The 19,163-nt window shown below is 41.8% G+C and overlaps 1 protein-coding gene across 12 annotated transcripts in view; it reads left to right on the forward strand.

Annotated features, from left to right (window-relative positions):
• Window positions 1-19,163, forward strand: part of LOC144479686 (uncharacterized) — a 92,735-nt gene that overhangs the window by 33,367 nt on the left and 40,205 nt on the right. For 6 of the 12 annotated variants that reach the window (XM_078198708.1, XM_078198714.1, XM_078198705.1 and 3 more), the window contains 3 exons: window positions 13,515-13,603; window positions 14,608-14,678; window positions 16,647-17,900. In XM_078198708.1, the coding sequence (XP_078054834.1) occupies window positions 16,757-17,900 (1,144 nt within the window). In that variant the 5' untranslated portion in view covers window positions 13,515-13,603; window positions 14,608-14,678; window positions 16,647-16,756. Of the gene's footprint in view, window positions 1-1,956; window positions 2,084-13,514; window positions 13,604-14,607; window positions 14,679-16,646; window positions 17,901-19,163 lie in introns of all 12 variants that reach the window. The other 6 variants (XM_078198707.1, XM_078198712.1, XM_078198711.1 and 3 more) reach the window with 2 other exon arrangements.

The following is a 19,163-nucleotide window of genomic DNA, read 5'->3' on the forward strand; positions in this document are numbered from 1 at the left end:
AATCTTTAGATTGCCAGGAGAACGTTTTAGATGTGTGAATCGAGTGGCAGTGTAGTATTTTCCACAGTAATGTGAGTTATTACTACAGAATCTTCCAGCATAATGCATCTCTCTCAAATTAGAATAGGTTTGTGGGAATGTCATTTAGAGATTTTGTCAAATAAAGCAGCAAATGGAACTGAAATTCCAATGGAGAAAGATTCAACATAACTTTTATAATCCAATATGAATCTGTTCCTTTGAGAGCCTTCACCTTGTTTGTGCTGCGGGATATATTGTCAATGCACCTTTAGAGCATGCACGGTTTCTATATGTGCATTTACTAAAAGGTCACATTGGCAATTTCACCATTCTCACTGTAGATTTTGTTCTGACTATCAAACTGCCAGTGAGGGGTGAGGAGACCTGTACAAAGCCAGTGATTTGGATGTTGTGTTCAGGGGCTAAGAAGTCGATCTGGCTGCAATCTAAGTAAAATAACAGACCCCATGTCAAGTGCTGTCAACAGTAATTGTTTTGCCACTGTTTGCACGTTAGATTCCTGGAGGCAAAAAAGAATTCCTGAGATTCCCAAGGAACCAAAATCAGATAGTAGAATAACATTATTCTATGGCATTGTGCTAACACCCTAGCCTGTGGATACATATTGGCAAAACTTCACTTGAGCATTGATAACATTGTGCTTTGAGTTAATCCTCTGTTTTGTACTTTGCAAAAAATCATAGTTTCATGTTGTTATAGTGCATCTGCTACTGTTTGCATTTTCTTTTTCATTAGTTCTCTTTTTTCGAGATTTTTTTCTAATATGCAAGTATGTAATTCTACATTGAGATTTTGTGTAAATTTCATAAAACTGTTGCCAATTATTCATCTGAGGGTGTGTTGTATTGGACAAAACTGAAACTGCTGGTAAATATTTAGTACAGTAATTTGTAATTGTTTTAAAAGCCATTTTTATATTGTGCTCATTTTGTTTTTAATTCAGTAACAATTTTTATGGCTATAATTTTGATTTATGACTTGTCATTATATTTGTGACCCAATGCCTAATTTTAGAAAAAAAATTATTTATTAATCACAAGTAAGGCTTATATTAACACTGCAATGAAGTTACTGTGAAATTTCCCTAGTCGCCACAGTCCGATGTCTGTTCGGGTCAATTTACCTGACCAGAGTGTGGGAGGAAACGAGAGCACCCTGAGGAAACTCACGCAGACATGGGGAGAACGTGCGAACTCCACACAGACAGTGACCCAAGCTGGGATTCGAACCCGGGTCCCTGGCACTGAGGCAGCAGTGTCACCGTGTCACTGTGCCACCGTGGCTGTCGCTGCATTAAATTCCTATTATCCTGAATGTTAAGTGAACTGTGCTGATAGAGGGGTGTTTGGAGGCTGTTGTGATAACAGAATTAAGCTTAGCCTTCTGCAATTGAAAATTCTACCAACATTTGTTATCTACGTTTTCATATGGCCAAGGTCCATTTAAGTAAAGGAGTCTATGAAACTAGGCCTCAGCAAGTGTTCAGCAGGTCAGTTGTTGAGGAATAGGAAAATAATAAATGTTAATGGAACTTGAAACCAATTTGGTAGGGGAGGGGGAACCATGGTTAACAATCACAGGACGACCAAGGTCCGTAGAGAATTTGTAATCTTCTAAAAACAGGATCAGATGAGAGAGAACTTCAAAAGAAGCAGCGCTGGATCCAGTTCGAGGGAATGACATGGGTAATGCTGCAGTGGAACCATTATCACGACCATTAGTGGAGAGAGAAACAGATTTAGCATTTCAGGTTGATAACCTTTTGTTCTGACATTGCGTGAAGAAAGGTCACTAATCTGATACAGCAACTCTGTTTTCTCTGCACCAATGATACCTGACCTGTTGAGTATTTCGCGCAGATTCTGTTTTTATTTCAGATTTCCAGAATTTGCAATATTTTGCTTTTATATTAAGTTTAGCATAGTTACAGAAAAGGACACGGACAAATCAAAGGTGAAGATACTCAAGTGGAAGAGGGCTAATTTCAGTCAGCTGAAAAAGGATCTGACCCCCCAGGTGGCTTGGAAATGAAGATTGACAGGTAAAATATTAAATGAGCAATAGTTAGCCTACAAAAATGAGATACTTCTAGTACAGACTAGACACATTCCTCTGAGGGGGCAAGAAAGGGCACTCAAAAGCTTTGGCCCAAATCTTCTAATCAGGGAAGCAAACCCTGTTTCCAGCTCTGATCAGACAATATATTGCACACTTAAATTCCTTTTCTGGCCAATCCTCCAAAGGAACATCCAGCAAAGAGATCTCAAAGGGAGCAGCAGAGAGAATAAATGCAGAAGCTATTCCCCTTTTTGCGGCACTGGTGACTGTATTCTCCAAAGAGTTTGGGTCCCAAAGCTTCTTGGTGTATTAGAATATGGGAGAATATATAAGTGTGTAAGTAGATCTGGTGGGTGAGATAAGGGGTTAGGGTGTCAGCTGGACAGGGTGGCGAGGTCTGGTTGGGAGACATTGGTTGGGGGAGGAAGGGTAATCAGTTGCTGGGGGGAGGAAGAGAGGTACAAAGAAAAGTACAGCACAGGAACAAGCCCTTCAGCCCTCCAAGTCTGTGCTGATCACAATGCCCGAACTGAAAAAAAAACCTCCTGCTCTTATTCGGTCCGTATCCCCCTCTTCTCTTATTCATGTACCTATCCAGATGCCTCTTATATATTGCTAATGTGCCTGCTTCCACCACCTCTTCTGGCAGTGCGTTCCAGGTACCCACGATTCTCTACGTTTAAAACTTCCCCCGCACATCTCCCTTAAACTCCACCCCCAGCTCGAACATGTGCCCCCTTGTAATTACATGTGCCCCCTTGTAATTGACACTTCCACCCTTGGGGGAAAAAGCCTCTAACTATCCACCCTATCTATACCCTTCATAATTTTGTAGATCTCTATCAGGTCTCCTCTTAGCCTCTTCGCCTCCATCTTTCCAGTGAAAACAATCCTAGTTTATTCAACCTCTCCTCATAGCCAACAACCTGGTGAACTTTCTTTGCATTCTCGTGTCATCTCCAAACTTACTAATCAGACCAACATTTTCCTCTAGATCATTTATATGTCCAGAGGTTCCAGCACTGATCCCTGCAGAACACCACTAACTACAGATCTCCGTTCTGAAAAACACCCTTCCACCGCTATCCTCCGTCTTCTATAACCAAGCCAGTTCTGTATTCATCTAGCCAGCCCACCTTGAATCCCATGTGATTTTAGTTTTTGTACCAGTCTGCCATGTGGGACCTTGTCAAACGCCTTAATAAAGTCCATATAAACTACATCCACAGCCCTTCCCTCATCAATTATCTTTGTCACCTCTTCAAAAAACTCAGTCAAGTTGGTGAGACATGACCGTCCCCATACAAAACCATGCCGCCTGTCACTAACTAGTCCATTTTCTTCCAAATGTGCATATATCCTGTCCCTCAGTATCTTCTCCAAAAGCTTCCACACCACTGATCTCAGGCTCACCAGCCTATAATTTGCTGGATTATCTCTGCTTCCTTTCTTAAACAAGGGAACAGCATAGGTTATTCTCCAGTCCTCTGGAACCTCACCAGTGGTCAAAGAGGATGTGAAGATATCTGTTAAAGCCCCAACTATTTCCCATTGCCTCCTGCAGTAACCATCCGGCCCCGTGGACTTGCCTATCTTAATGCAATTTAGGATACTCAACACTTCATCCTTTGATATATTGATGTTCTCAAGAGTTCACACACCTATCCCTGACCTCAGCATCCGTCATGTCCTTCTCCTTGGTGAAGGACATGATGGGGCTGGGGAGAAAAAGTCGGGTGGTTGGGGAGTAGTCAGGTTGGGGCAGATAGGGGAGTTGGGGGGTTGAGGTGGAGCCATAGGGGTCAGTTGTATAGTTACCCAGGTCTTAAGATTTTTGTGTCAATAACATTTCCTGGGTAACTATTCCAGTAAGTAAGTTGGAGCTGTCTGGAGTCTTCGACTCTAATTCAGAGCTGGAAACTTTTTCAGAGGGTCCAAGGAGCAGTTCAAACCTCCCAGACATTCCCATGGAGTCAATGTGGTGGGACATCTGAAGGGTCCAGAGATGCACCTTAGGGGGCACGTCCAACCTCTGACGATCTGGAGACTAAAAGATCTGTGCCTGTAACTCCCTAAATTATCAAAAACCCTGCAATAAAATAGAAAAAGAAAGCTGATGATAAATGTCAGATTCATAATACAGTTGAGAATCAAGTAGAATGTAGAAAGTGCAGAGGAGAATGAGTAGAGGCAATATAAAGTAAATGGTGCAATTTTATAGGAGGTACAGGAACAGGGACCTGGAGTTTTGCACACATGAATCTTTTGAAGGTCATGGGAGAAGACTGTTAAAAAGATGTGTGGAACTCTTAATTTTATAAATCGATGGAACGCAGAAGAAAAAGAAGTTTAAAAAATCACTAGGCCTCAGCGGGAGTATTGTCTGCCTTCGAAAGTGCGCAGAGGAGCTTTACAAGAATGGGATCAGTGATGTGGTATTCCAGTGCAGTGTCTGAAGAAGCTGGGGTTGTTCTGCTGAGAGCAGGTTTAGAGGTGTTCTTAATTATATAAGTGATTTTGATGGACAAATTTACAGTTTCCAGTGGGGTGGGGGTGGGGGGGGGAGGGTTGGTTGGTAGGTAATCAATGTATTTCATAGAAAATTTCATAGAAACCCTACAGGACAGAAAGAGGCCATTCGGCCCATCGAGTCTGCACCGACCACAACCCCTACCCCCATATCCCTACATATTTACCCGCTAATCACTCTAACCTACACATCTCAGGACACTGAGGGCAATTTAGCATGGCCAATCAACCTAACCCGCACATCTTTGGACTGTGGGAGGAAACCGGAGCACCCGGAGGAAACCCACGCAGATCACGAGGAGAATGTGCAAACTCCACACAGACAGTGACCCAAGCCGGGAATCGAACCCAGGTCCCTGGAGCTGTGAAGCAGCAGTGCTAACCACTGTGCTACCGTGCCATACTGTCCTACCGTGTACTGCAGGATAATTGGGAAAGAACCAGTGGGGAGATGAGAACTTTTATTTTAAAGTAGCAGAAAGGTGGTAGAAGCAGATTGAAAAGTAACTTCCAAAAGGGAATTGAAAAGGAAAACATTTGGGTTATGGAGAAAGCAACAAAGGAGTCAGACTAAATGGATAGCACTGTCAAAGTGCTGGCACAAGCAGTATGCCTAATTGACTCCTGTGCTGAGAAAATGTGTGTGGGGATGTAGATGGATAGGTGGGCAGGGGCATGATCTGATTGCCAGCTGGAAAGATACTTGTGCAAAATTCCACAAATATGAGATCTTGGAAAGTGAGTATTTCCCAAAGCTGTGTTTTCATTTCACTGGAACAATGTCTTCGTTGCAAGCACCATATCAAGTATCTTGTCACAGGATGCTTCTAACTTCAAAAAAAAAGTTTAAAGGGTATGACTGAAAAATTTATTTTGTATTAGTAGAATGGATTGGTAAAATGTACTTTGGTTTTAATGAACACCTCAGGAAAAAACGAAGAGTATTAAATTGTACTTCTCCATGTGTGACAAAAATTCTAACTGTAGTTTAAAGAAATCTGGCACAGCAAGGGTTAATGTGGGACTGGGAAACTATACTGCCCGCCGTGTGATGCAAAGGGACACATGACCAGAGATGAGAGTCAGTTGTGGACTGGAATGAGATCTGTGTAGAAGCAAACATAAAGTTACCTCATAACTTGGGTTGTAGCCTGTATGTGTTACCAATAAATACAATGTCCAACCATACAAAACCCAGGACCTCTCTGAGATCTACTGAACATACAACCTGGTGACAGTGAATGGAAAACCCAGAACCTCAGAGATGCCAGAGCAGAAATTTGAAAGCTGGAAAATTGAACGAGCAACAGTCTGACCTGACTGAAAGCACCTGAAGGTACAGAGGGAGATCCCCTGAAAGGAACTCCATTGCAGAATTGGCAGTAAAAAGGCAAAAGAAAAAACTCCAATATGCAGCTGAGGACTCCACAAGATCTCCTGGAGATCTATTGTGAATGCCCACAGAGTGCAGAGGCAAAGTATCTAGAGGGGGGAACAGAATTTTTTGATTTGATTTATTATTGTCACATGTATTGGGATATAGTGAAAAGTATTGTTTCTTGCGTGCTATACAAACAAAGTATACCATACATAGAGAAGGAAAGGAGAGGGTACAGAATGTAGTGTTACAGTCATAGCTAGGGTGTAGAGAAAGATCAACTGAATGCAAGGTAGGTCCACTCTGAAGTCTGATGGCAGCAGGGCAGAAGCTGTTCTTGAGTCGGTTTGTACGTGACCTCAAACTTTTGTATCTTTTTCCCGACGGAAGAGAGTATGTCTGGGTGCATGGGATCCTTATTATGCTGGCTGCTTTGCCAAGGCAGCGGGAAGTATAGACTGAGTCAATGGATAGGAGGTTTTTTTGCGTGATGGACTGGGCTACATTCACGACCTTTTGTAGTTTCTTGTGGTCTTGGGCAGAGCAGGAGCCATACCAAGCTGTGATATAACCAGAAAGAATGCTTTCTATGGTGCATCTGTAAAAATTGATGAGTCATAGCTAACATACTAAATTTCCTTAGTCTTCTGAGAAAGTAGAGGCATAGGTGGGCTTTTTAACTATAGTGTCGGCATGGGGGGTACCAGGACAGGTTGTTAGTGATCTGGACACCTAAAAACTTGAAGCTTTCGACTATTTCTACTTCGTCCCCGTTGATAAAAACAGGGGCATGTTCTCCCAAGCTTCCTGAAGTCGATGACAATCTCCTTCATTTTGTAGACATTGGGGGAGAGATTATTGTCATTGCACTAGTTCACCAGATTCTCTGTCTCATTCCTGTACTCTGTCTCGTCATTGTTTGAGATCCGACCCACTACGGTGGTGTCATCAGCAAACTTGAAAATCAAGTTGATGGGGAATTTGGCCACACAGTGAAAGTTGTATAATGAGTATAGTAGGGAGCTGAGAACACAGTCTTGTGGGGCACCAGTGTTGAGGATGATCATGGAGGAGGTGTTGCCTATCCTTACTGACTGTGGTCTGTGAATTAGGAAGTTCAGGATCCAGTCGCAGAGGGAGGAACCGAGGCCCAGGCCACGGTGTTTGGAGATGAGTTTCGTATGAATAATGGTGTTCTCAATCAGGACCCGTTTTAAAACAAAAACTTCAGTGCTGTTTTTGTTTTAAAGTTAGAGCAGCCTGTTTCCGTAAGTAATACGGCCAACCCAGATTCAGAATCCACGTGATGGCTGAACTCGTCGTAATGTTTAAAAACCTCAGCCAAATCTGAGAGTTGATTGTAAAACCCCAGAAAATTCTCCGAGGATGTCCCCAAATCATTGATTTAGCAAATCACTGCAAAAAAAAAACAAACACCAAAGGGAACCCGTCAAAATGTTACAAGTGCAGGAATAACCTTTTGGAAAAAGCAGTTACTGCAGTGCCATCCTTAAAACCTGCACAAGATTTTAAGCTGTACTCACCTCAACTTTAAAGCATCAACATTACCAAATCTTGGACTGATCCAGGGGCCAGACTGAACACAAAAGTGGGGACTTTGGTGGAAAAGCTTCTTCAGATACATGATAGTTTTAGGATTAGATAAAATGACAGAAGTTGAACAAATAATCACACTACTTTATTCCATAGATGTGATAGCCGATATTGTGAGGCAAGGAATAAACAAATCCTCAGATAAATTTGAGCTTGTAAAATCATTCAATAGTATTTTAATCTAAGAAGCAACAGAATTTTAGATTCAACGGATGTGTCCAGCGGCCAGGGGAATGTTGATACTTTTATGAATGAATGATAGATTGGCTAAAGGCTGTGACTATGATGACCTCAAGTCAGAATGTGTAAGGGACAGAATTGTTCTCCAGCTGATGGTGCCTTTGCAGACCTACAACAGTCGAAGGAAGATCTTGTTCTAGAAAAGGCCATCCAAATAGTCAGTCTGAAAGCCACTAACAGTACCAATCTATTTTACAGGGCTAAAATAAACCATGGTACAGCACAATTCTAACTGTCCGGCTAGTAAAGCAATACTGGGGCAAAAAGACTCCAAGCCAAGGAAGGTAATACCGAAACCAACCATAAGAAGGTGGGCAACCATGTGAGCACTGTGGAGTCAAATGATATCCCAGGCAAGAGCAATGTCCAATGATCTCCAGTGCACTAGTTCATCTGCCTAAAACACTTTAGAAATCTATGCAAAGCTATGGATATGTGTGGGGGTCACAGGGTAGTTGTCATGGGTGACTTTAACTTTCCAAATATTGATTGGAACCTTTGTAGGTCAAATAGTTCGGATGGGGCAGTTTTTGTGCAGTGTGTGCAGGAGGGTTTCCTGACACAATATGTGGATAGGCCGACAAGAGGTGAGGCCACATTGGATTTGGTACTGGGAAATGAACCGGGCCAAGTGTTAGATTTGGTTGTGGGAGAGCACTTTGGAGATAGTGACCACAATTCGGTGTCTTTTGTTATTGCAATGGAGAGGGATAGGGCCGTACGGCAGGGCAAGGTTTACAATTGGGGGAGAGGTAATTATGATGCGATTAGGCAAGAATTAGGGGGCATAAGATGGGAACAGAAACTGTCAGGGAAAGGCACTAATGAAAAGTGGAACTTCAAGGAACAAATACTAGGTGTCCTTGATAGGTATGTCCCTGTCAGTTAGGGAGGAAATGGCCGAGTGAGGGAACCATGGTTCACAAAAGAAGTGGAATGTCTTGTGAAAAGGAAGAGGGAAGCCTATGTAAGGATGAGGAAACAAGGTTCAGATGGCTCGATTGAGGGTTACAAGATGGCAAGGAACGAGCTGAAAAAGGAGCTTAGGAGAGCTAGGAGGGGACACGAGAAGTCCTTGGCGGGTCGGATCAAGGAAAACCCCAAGGCTTTTTACTCTTATGTGAGGAATAAAAGAATGACCAGGGTGAGGTTAGGGCCGGTCAAGGACAGTAGTGGGAACTTGTGTATGGAGTCAGTAAAGATAGGCGAGGTGATGAATGAATACTTTTCTTCAGTGTTCACCAAGGAGAGGGGCCATGTTTTTGAGGAAGAGAAGGTGTTACAGGCTAATAGGCTGGAGGAAAAAGATGTTCGGAGGGAGGATGTACTGGCAGTTTTGAATAAACTGAAGGTCGATAAGTCCCCTGGGCCTGATGAAATATATCCTAGGATTCTTTGGGAGGCAAGGGATGAGATTGCAGAGCCTTTGGCTTTGATCTTTGGGTCCTCACTGTCCACTGGGATGGTGCCAGAGGACTGGAGAATGGTGAATGTTGTTCCTCTGTTTAAGAAAGGGAATAGAAATGACCCTGGTAATTATAGACCGGTTAGTCTTACTTCAGTGGTTGGTAAATTGATGGAAAAGGTCCTTGGGGATGGGATTTACGACCATTTAGAAAGATGCGGATTAATCCGGGATAGTCAGCACGGATTCATGAAGGGCAAGTCGTGCCTCACAAATTTGATAGAATTTTTTGAGGAGGTAACTAAGTGTGTTGATGAAGGTAGGGCAGTTGATGTCATATACATGGATTTTAGTAAGGTGTTTGATAAGGTCCCCCATGGTCGGCTTATGATGAAAGTGAGGAGGTGTGGGATAGAGGGAAAGTTGGCCGATTGGATAGGTAACTGGCTGTCTGATCGAAGAGGGTGGTGGTGGATGGAAAATTTTCGGACTGGAGGCAGGTTGCTAGCGGAGTGCCACAGGGATCAGTGCTTGGTCCTCTGCTCTGTGATTTTTATTAATGACTTAGAGGAGGGCGCTTAAGGGTGGATCAGTAAATTTGCTGATGACACCAAGATTGGTGGAGTAGTGGATGAGGTGGAGGGCTGTTGTTGGCTGCAAAGAGACATAGATAGGATGCAAAGCTGGGCTAAAAAATGGCAAATGGAGTTTAACACTGATAAATGTGAGGTGATTCATTTTGGTAGGACTAATTTAAATGTGGAGTACAGGGTCAAAGGTAGGGTTCTGAAGACTGTGGAGGAACAGAGAGATCTTGGGGTCCATATCCACAGATCTCTAAAGGTTGCCACTCAAGTGGATAGAGCTGTGAAAAAGGCTTATAGTGTGTTAGCTTTTATTAACGGGGTTGGAGTTTAAGAACCGTGGGGTTATGTTGCAACTGTACAGGACCTTGGTGAGACCACATTTGGAATATTGGGTGCAGTTCTGGTCACCTCACTATAAGAAGGATGTGGAAGCGCTGGAAAGAGTGCAGAGGAGATTTACCAGGATGCTGCCTGGTTTGGAGGGTAGGTCTTATGAGGAAAGGTTGAGGGAGCTAGGGCTGTTCTCTCTGGAGCGGAGGAGGCTGAGGGGAGACTTAATAGAGTTTTATAAAATGATGGGGATAAGATGAAGGGGATAGATAGAGTGAACGTTCAAAGACTGTTTCCTCGGGTGGATGGAGCTATTACAAGGGGGCATAACTATAGGGTTCGTGGTGGGAGATACAGAAAGGATATCAGAGGTAGGTTCTTTACGCAGAGAGTGGTTGGGGTGTGGAATGGACTGCCTGCAGTGATAGTGGAGTCAGACACTTTAGGAACATTTAAGCGGTTATTGGATAGGCACATGGAGCACACCAGGATGATAGGGAGTGGGATAGCTTGATCTTGGTTTCAGATAAAGCTCGGCACAACATCGTGGGCCGAAGGGCCTGTTCTGTGCTGTACTGTTCTATGTCTATGTTCTAAGACACCCAAAATAATCCATGAAATTGAGGTATCTCAGTAAGAAAAAAGCCCAGCCATCCTCCTTGGGTGAGGTGAAAGATCCTGGATTATTTTTTGGAATGAGGACATCTCAGTAAATGGTCACCTCATCAACTTTTGACATCGGAGCCAGTGTTACACTCCTCTTGGGCAAGGCATCCACCGAGTCAAACCACCCACTATACGCTTGAGCAAATTAGAAAGACAGCCAAGCGGCAAAAACAGACTATGGCCAGAATTTTATGACCCCCATCCTAGCAGGCGCAGAGCCACAAAATGCAGCAAGCCATTCAAAGGTCTATTGACTTTCATGGGACCAGCATGATCTTGCCGATTGGAAGGGCCATGAAATTCCATCCTACAGCTCAAAATCAGAATCCACTAAAAGTTTGCACTTATCAGCTGAGCCTACCATTCCTAACTGTCACCAGAACAAGTTCTGGCAGAATTGTCAAGCCTTCAGAATATCTAAATTTATAAAGTTGGAGACTTGATGGGTGGAAATAGGAATATAAATACATTGAGTAAAGACTTGAGGTGCAGTATAAGGGCTATCTGGCATAGTACAGGTTAATGTGGGACTGGGAAACAGTATTGTCTGTAGCGTGATGTAAAGGGATACATACTAGAGTTATTTGTAGACTGGACAGACCTGCATAGAAGCAAGCATACAGTTGGCTCATTGTATGGGGAATACCCACTACAAACAGACATGGTTATCAATCATCAATAAACACTTAATATCCAACTGTACAAGACTTGGAACCTCTTCATGAGACCTACTAAACTACTAAATATGTAGGCTAGACCGGGTAAGGATGGCAAATTTCCTTCCCTAAGGGCATTAGTGAACAAGAAGGTTTTTTACTCTGGCTGCTGTGATTGGATTTGAACCTGCATCCCCAGAACGTTAGCCTGGGCCTCTGAATTTTAGGTCCAGTGACATTACTGCTATGCTGCCACCTCCCACTAAGAGGCAGAGCAAATTAATCTACTCTGCCCAATGACATTTTTGGTTCTAATCTCTCATGTAGCACCCTGGCTGTGATTCTCCCATCCTGCTGCGCTAATTATTTGTCCAAGGGGCAAAGTGCTAATGCCCAGGGGGCATCTTGGCACCTCCCATCAGGGGCCTATGGGGGGTGGGGTCTGGTGGGGTGATCGATGGAGGTGGAGGGTCCCGCTGCCACCCTGCAGCCGGTATTGGTGGGGGAAGGAGGGAGGCCAGCGATCGGGGCGGGCTGGGTAATGATTGGGGGGGCTCAGAGCCAGCAATGCAGAGGTCGAGGGGCTGGCCAGCACTCAGGAGGCTGGCAGTGCAGAGGCCTCTGCGCATGTGCCAATCCTGGCGCTGACAGGCACATGCGCAGTGGCCCGCTCAGCACTGTTACCAGCCTGTCCAATGGGAATAAGCCCCGCCCCCAGCTTTATAATATACACACTAGTGACCTCTGCAGTGCAGTGTGGGAGATTCTTCTCTGAACTCCCAGTGAAAAAAAACAGCATGAATTACTCCAGTTTTCACGCAAATTTGACACTTAGAATTTTTTGGGGAGAATATCAGCCCCTGTTTTGCACCAGTGTAGGTTATTTTCTGAACACTGAAACCAAAGGTCCACAGCCCTATCCTATCTGAAAATTAGTGTTCTAAATTAACTTCAGTTCACTTTTGTAGGTCAAAGCTCACCAAGAACTAGGTCAAGACCCCCAAAGCTCAGCTTGTAGATAATGCTTTTTGCATCAAACAGGAATCTTTAATCTATATATTTTTCTGAAATTGAATGCATACTAGAGATGAAAGTATGTCAGTTATTTCTGATGTAATCCCACTCGTGGATGATTTCACATTGTGCTCTACTGCAAGTGACTAAATGCCCTCTCCCGAAACCATACAAGGGCATAATTCTATACTTGTACAACTGAACATCTATCAGAAATCAAAAGAATGATATAAAAACTTTGTTCACCATCGGACTTGACCAAAACCTTGTCGACTATTCTTTAAAAGAAATGAGGAAGTTGACTTGGAACTAAAGAACAAAGAAAATTACAGTAAAGGAACAGGTCCTTTGGCCCTCCAAGCCTGCACCGACCATGCTGCCTGATTTAACTAAAACCTGCTACACTTCCGCGGACCATATCCCTCTATTCCCATCCTATTCATGTACTGGTCAAGACGCCCCTTAGAAGTCAATACCGTATCCGCTTCCACTACCTCCCCCGGCAATGAGTTCCAGGCACCCACTACTCTGTTAAAAAAAATAATCTGCCTCGTACATCTCCTTTAAACCTTGCCCCTCGCACCTTAAACCTATGCCCCCTAGTAATTGACTCTTCCATCCTGGGGAAAAAGCTTCTGACTATCCACTCTGTCCATGCTTCTCATAATCTTGTAGACTTCTATCAGGTCTCCCCTCAACCTCCATCGCTCCAGTGAGAACAAACCAAGTTTCTCCAACCTCTCCTCGTAGCTAGTGCCCTCCATACCAGGCAACATCCTGGTAAATCTTTTCTGTAACCTCTCCAAAGCCTTCACATCCTTCTGGTAGTGTGGCGGCCAGAATTGAACACTATATTCCAAGTGCGGCCTAACTAAAGTTCTATAAAGCTGCAACATAACTTGCCAAAGTGTAAATGCAGCTTGTGTCTAGATCATGTCATATCCACTTAGAAAAATAGCATGCATGTTGTAACTTTCTTTCCTTGTTTTAAAAAGATATTGTCGGAGTCTGGCATTTCTCCCAATACGACATCTGAGGCCGTGTCCGATTGTTTAGATGTCCAACTGATATGCTTGGATAAACAGTAAGTATTGTAGCAAATTACATTTCAACTTGCCATGACAAATTTTGCAAAGACCTAGGCTATTTAATTTCTGTTGCAATGTTCTAGAAAATCCAATTTATACTTTTAATTGTATTTATGTGTAAGTATAAGATATGTAGTCATATTCATTTCAGTTTGCAAGACTTCTTTCTTTCTAACTACCTGAGGTCCTCACCTGACATCCAGAAAATCGTCATGCAAGAATTATCCAAGAATCAAATTTCCTTAGGAAATTGCATGAAATAAAAGGATGGGACTAAATTTAACATTTTTTTGTTCACTGTTACATATAATGCAATTGTATCATGATTAGCACTCAGAACTGTGAATGAATGTCAACTTTTGCATGTTGCAAAGGAGGATTTTGATTTATTGGTCACTCCACAATATGACAGTTTCATTGAATACTGCTGCACACTCCTTCAGTGAGCATGACCGCCAATGAGCAACGTGTCTATGGTGATTGGATCCCCACTTGATTTCTGAACAGATCAGTTTGACATTTTTAACCCAGTTGGGATCACAACCAGGCTACTTTAGTGTAATTGTATATGTCTCAAAGGAAGCTTTTCATGCAAGCTAGTTAATTTTGTGTACTCCCCATGATTTACCTCAACTTATTCCATCGCTACTAATATTGTTGAGCAAATTGTGATGGCCACTCCAAATGCAATGCAACTTTGGAAAGTTAACATCTATAACAGTAGTACTGGATGTTTTTTCACACTTCAAATGGACCTACAGAATGAAATTTCACATGCTCACCATTATACTTTCAAATCCTAGCGACAACATTGACAAATGATTAACATTTTGTACACACTTTCACTACTATACGTATATAGAGTTAGTCTGTCGATCAACAATCTAATTGAATCGCAGAACAGACATCTGGCTGGATGGCCTCCTGTTCCTTTTTTATTATTTTACAAAACTGTCAGCTTCATGCAACTGCACAGTATAACATTTGGTTTGTATTTTAGATTAAGAGTTAAGCACATTGACACCAGACCATTTGAGCAAAAACAAGCTGAAAGTATCAGCTCTGGTTTGGGTGAGTACTTGAATAGGAATTTTTAAGCGGTTAATATATGGTTGATTATTGTTGCATTCCAATGGTCTGAATTAATGGGGTGGATACTTGTATAGGTATTTATTCCATGGCTACACTTGATCTGTAAATTACATTTCATGCAGTGATATGTGTTAAGCTTCGGCAACTACTCACCCATGCAAGCTTTAGCAAGAAAAAATATATAAGAGCACAAATTAGAGGGATACAATCATATTCAAACAGAACTGCTAAAAACATGTACAGTAAACTTATCAGCATCAGAAAGGATAGTTTAAACCAACCTTAGGGGCCACTTGGAGATGATGTGTTATTCCTCAAGCTTCACTGGAACACAGTGCATTAGGCTATGGACAGAGATGTCAGCATGAGAGCAAGGTGGAGAATTAAAATAATAGGCGATCGGAAGCTTGTGATCATGTGCTTGCGGACTGGACGGAGGCATTCCTCAAACCTCCCAATCTGTATTTGCTCTTCCAAGTGTAGCGAGCACCATATTGTGAGCAGTGAATACAGTAGACTAGTTTGAGAAAGACGTGCATGTAAATCACTGCTTCACTTGTAAAGTGTGTTTGGGCTCTACTCTGCCCCAACCCCCTTTTTCCCTTTTTATTTCTGATTAAAAGTCACAGACCTGAAACGTTAACTCTGTTTCTCTCTCCACAAATGCAGTTTGACCTGCTGAGTGTTTCCAACATTTTCCATTTTGATTATAGCCCTTAGTTTTCAATTATATACATGTGTACAATTTATATTTAGCTAAGTTTCACCAAACTTGGCCATGTAGGGGCCTTCCAAAAATGTAATCCTTTGTATTTAGATCTTTGCTTTTTTTTAAACTGATTCTCTGCAGGTTAGGCAAGTTATACTGTGGAGCTCAACATTGCAGTGTATGTATAGTTATTGGTCGCAGTATGACCATAACATGATCTAGATCAGTTGAAACTGCTGTGGGTAATGAAAGATTGCTTGATGAAAATTCTGCTTCCGTATGGTAATGTCAAAGAGAGTTCTTTCCTATTTGAGGGGCAAACTTGTGGTACATAATAGAATATAGTATTGCCATCCCTTTCGAATCAATAGAAATGATCCAAATCAATAGAAATGATCCTAATCCATGGCAGACTGAACATAGCATGGTGTTTTGAGACTTCGTTCAATTCCAGTCTCCTGCTGCACTTTAAGCAGACATGAATAAACCCCTACTCCCAAGCAATGGCATAAACCTCATTGTAAATTGAAGGATTTACTCTCTAGCAATAAACTGACCAATAGATCTGAGTGACACTTCGCAAAAAAACAGGGAAAAGTTTGACTTTTGAGAGATTAATAGCATCCTCTTGAACTCCTTAGATTTTTTTAAAGCCTCTAAGCCAGTATTTGTCTCCGTTTAGGCTAGGAAATTGAAAGCTTTTCATATGTCATCATAAGGGTTAATTTGGTTTGAAACACACACTAAATCTTTCCTGCAGCAATAAATAGTGGTAAAGGGATAGGGATTGGGGGGGGGGGGAGAGAGAGAGAGAGAGGGAGGAGACAACAAGGCATTAAAAACTTAAATCTGCTTTTGAGTTCTTTTGAATTCTTCTTGTCCCATTTACCCCCACATTATTAGGGATTGGGCCAAAAAGGAATGGGTTCGTGTAAAGAGCCAGGTGTCAAATTGCACATCAAACTCCGACCAAGAGGCTGTTCTGTAGGATCAACATGAAAAAATAACAGCACTAAAATTATTTACTTTATATCAGCCAACTTGATTGGGAGTGCATTTATAATGCTTGACATAGGCACATAATGTATGGAGCTTTCCAGCAATCATGGCCGGGACAAGCTTAAAATTTACCTTAATACACAACTTGAGTGCGTTGTTGATTTTCAGAATACTTTGCAATGTTGTTTTCCCTGCTCTGATTTATATCAATTTTTGTTTCTTTTTCTAAAACAAAATAGTATATAAGGAAGACTTTACTCATGAAGAAACTGTGGAAGAATTAACTTACAGAAAGGCACTTCGAATTGCCCTGGATATTTTGGCAAACAATAACTGTCACGCCACTCAAATGACTTTGAAAGAACCAGTAATGGCAAAGACTCGAGCTTTAAGTTCAAAAGAGCATAAAAAGAACTCATGTGTTCACAGTTCAAATGGAGCAGGAAGTACACTGAAGCAAAATGGATTTTATTATCTTCGAGGACAAGAGACTGTGTGCACTCAACAAAGTAGCAGGAAAGCATCTTGTATCAAAAAAGCACCAGAGGTTGAACAAGTGAAAAAGTTAACCAGAGCATGTACGTTAACCCAAAATTCAGGTAAAAAGCAGAAGACTGCTGTTAAAGAGGAACAAAATAGCGTCAGGAAAAGAAGTGTGGGAAGACCAAGGAAAAACCTTTTTAAGCCCCAGACAGACACTTCAAATGACAGTCTCTCACAGTATGACCAGTCATTACAACTTGTGAAACAGACAATTGCTGAAACGCAGGAATATCAGGATGAAGGGAGGTCGGAAGAAGTGAAAAAATCTCCATTCCAAACATGTGATTTGGCAATTTCTGCAAGGAAGAAAGATCAAAATGGAGAAGTTAAAAAGATTCACCTGAGGTCAAGGATTATTTGCAAAGAAATGACCAATTCTTCTGACCAAGCCAATTGTAAGTCTCAGGACATTCAGGCACCCGACGTTCCTTCTAGCTTTTTAAAATCAACTCCTAAATGTAGGACTAGTGACAACGTTGGGTTACATAAGTGTTCGCACCTTTTAAGCAGTCCAAGCAATGTTCAGTTAGAAACGAAAAGTGGTTTGGGCCAAAGAGAAGTTGAAGAACATAGAAGGAGAAAAGGGAAAAAGTGTTCAGAACCTATGGCGTGTCTTCATACCAGTACAACTTCTGCTGATTTAGATGTTAATGTAAAATCAACCAACCAGTCAAATGTAGATAGTCTTATTGAAACCAGGAGTCCAAGGCATGTAAAGAGTTCTGTAGTTAGGTTGCCTCCAGATGAGCAAGTGAGCTCTATTAATGGACATAAAAGAAGTATTTCAGACAATCCTCAAACGGTTTGTCCCACCAACCCACTAAATAAACAAGAGGCATTTCCTCCCTCAAAAATTCGGAAAGAGGAGGGAGCTTCAGAGAGCCAAACTTCATTCACCTCAGAGGCTGAAACTCATCTTGAGATACCATCATTTGAAATTGATGAAATAGGTAAGGGTTATCTCTGTTTCTATTGGAATAATTTCCATTAACCATCTCTTCACTGCAATCAGTAATATCGAAAAATATTTGAATATTCTAAAAGGATTTGAGACTGTTTCCATAATTGAAATTTGAATTGCAGGTGTCTCTTGGATTTACTTTCTAAAATGCGTTTGAAATTGTGGTAATATACATTTAAAGAATATTAAAATTACTATTTTAAGGCCTCCATATACCCAATAGTTAATAACTGCTTGGCCTGTCATAAGGAGTTCTTCAGGTAAGAGTGCTTATAGTGTTACCAAGAATTTCTAGACAGCACTGAACCATTAAAGATTACTTGAGGGCCTTGGAAAGCTTGTGACCTTTTGAAAGTTAGGGATTTTTTGTCCATTTCAGGTAGTACTATTTCTTTTTACTTAGACTTGGGTTTACAGCATGGAGAAACATTCAACCTATTATTTTTGTGCTGGTGCTTTGCCAGGGTAATCCAAAACCTAACACTCTCCTGATCATTCCTCAGCCTCAAGTATCGATTAATCTTTCCTTTAAATGATGTTGTGCTTCGAAATTCAACCACTCCCTATGATAAGGGCATTCCATGATCTGATATGAAGAAAAGTCTTGTATTCCACCCCCCCCCCCCCTCTTAATAACAGGCTTAAATTGATGACCCCTTGCCACCTATTCCCCAAACAGTAGAAATAGATTTCCCCCTATTAAAATTTTTTATGTTTAAAAAAAACTCTGTAAATGCTCTGGCCTTCTCTGCACTTCTGGATATAGTTCACTGTCCTCAAGTACAGTGTCTCATTCCTGGCTTTATCTTAAGTTACGAATTTACAGTACTGTAACTGTCATTTATTGTTTTCATGTGTAGATTTTGTTTTTTTGCCCTTGTGTTCCATGCCCCTACTTCTAAGACTCAAAATTGTTGACTCTTTTAATGACTTTATCTACTTGCACTTGATTCCGAGAATTAAGTTCTTTTTTCCATCCAAGGTATTTCTATTCGTTTGCACCTTCCCATTGACTCCATACTCCCATTTCTCGTTTACCCTCCCAAAATGCATCACTTCTTGCTTGTATAATCCCACTGTCTTTTGTCCTCCAGGAATCTTTTTGCAATCTTCCTTGCCCTTTTGTCAAAGCCTTTACACTTGTATCTTTAGCAAAATTTGGTTGTTTTGCTGCCTATCTCAAAGTCTAAATCACATGCTTTGGAAAACACTGAGCCTAGGCTATGCCATTTGCATCTTTTCTCCAACCCAA

Source organism: Mustelus asterias, chromosome 26 (assembly GCF_964213995.1).
Source record: "Mustelus asterias chromosome 26, sMusAst1.hap1.1, whole genome shotgun sequence".
Classification (NCBI taxonomy): Eukaryota; Metazoa; Chordata; class Chondrichthyes; order Carcharhiniformes; family Triakidae; genus Mustelus; species Mustelus asterias.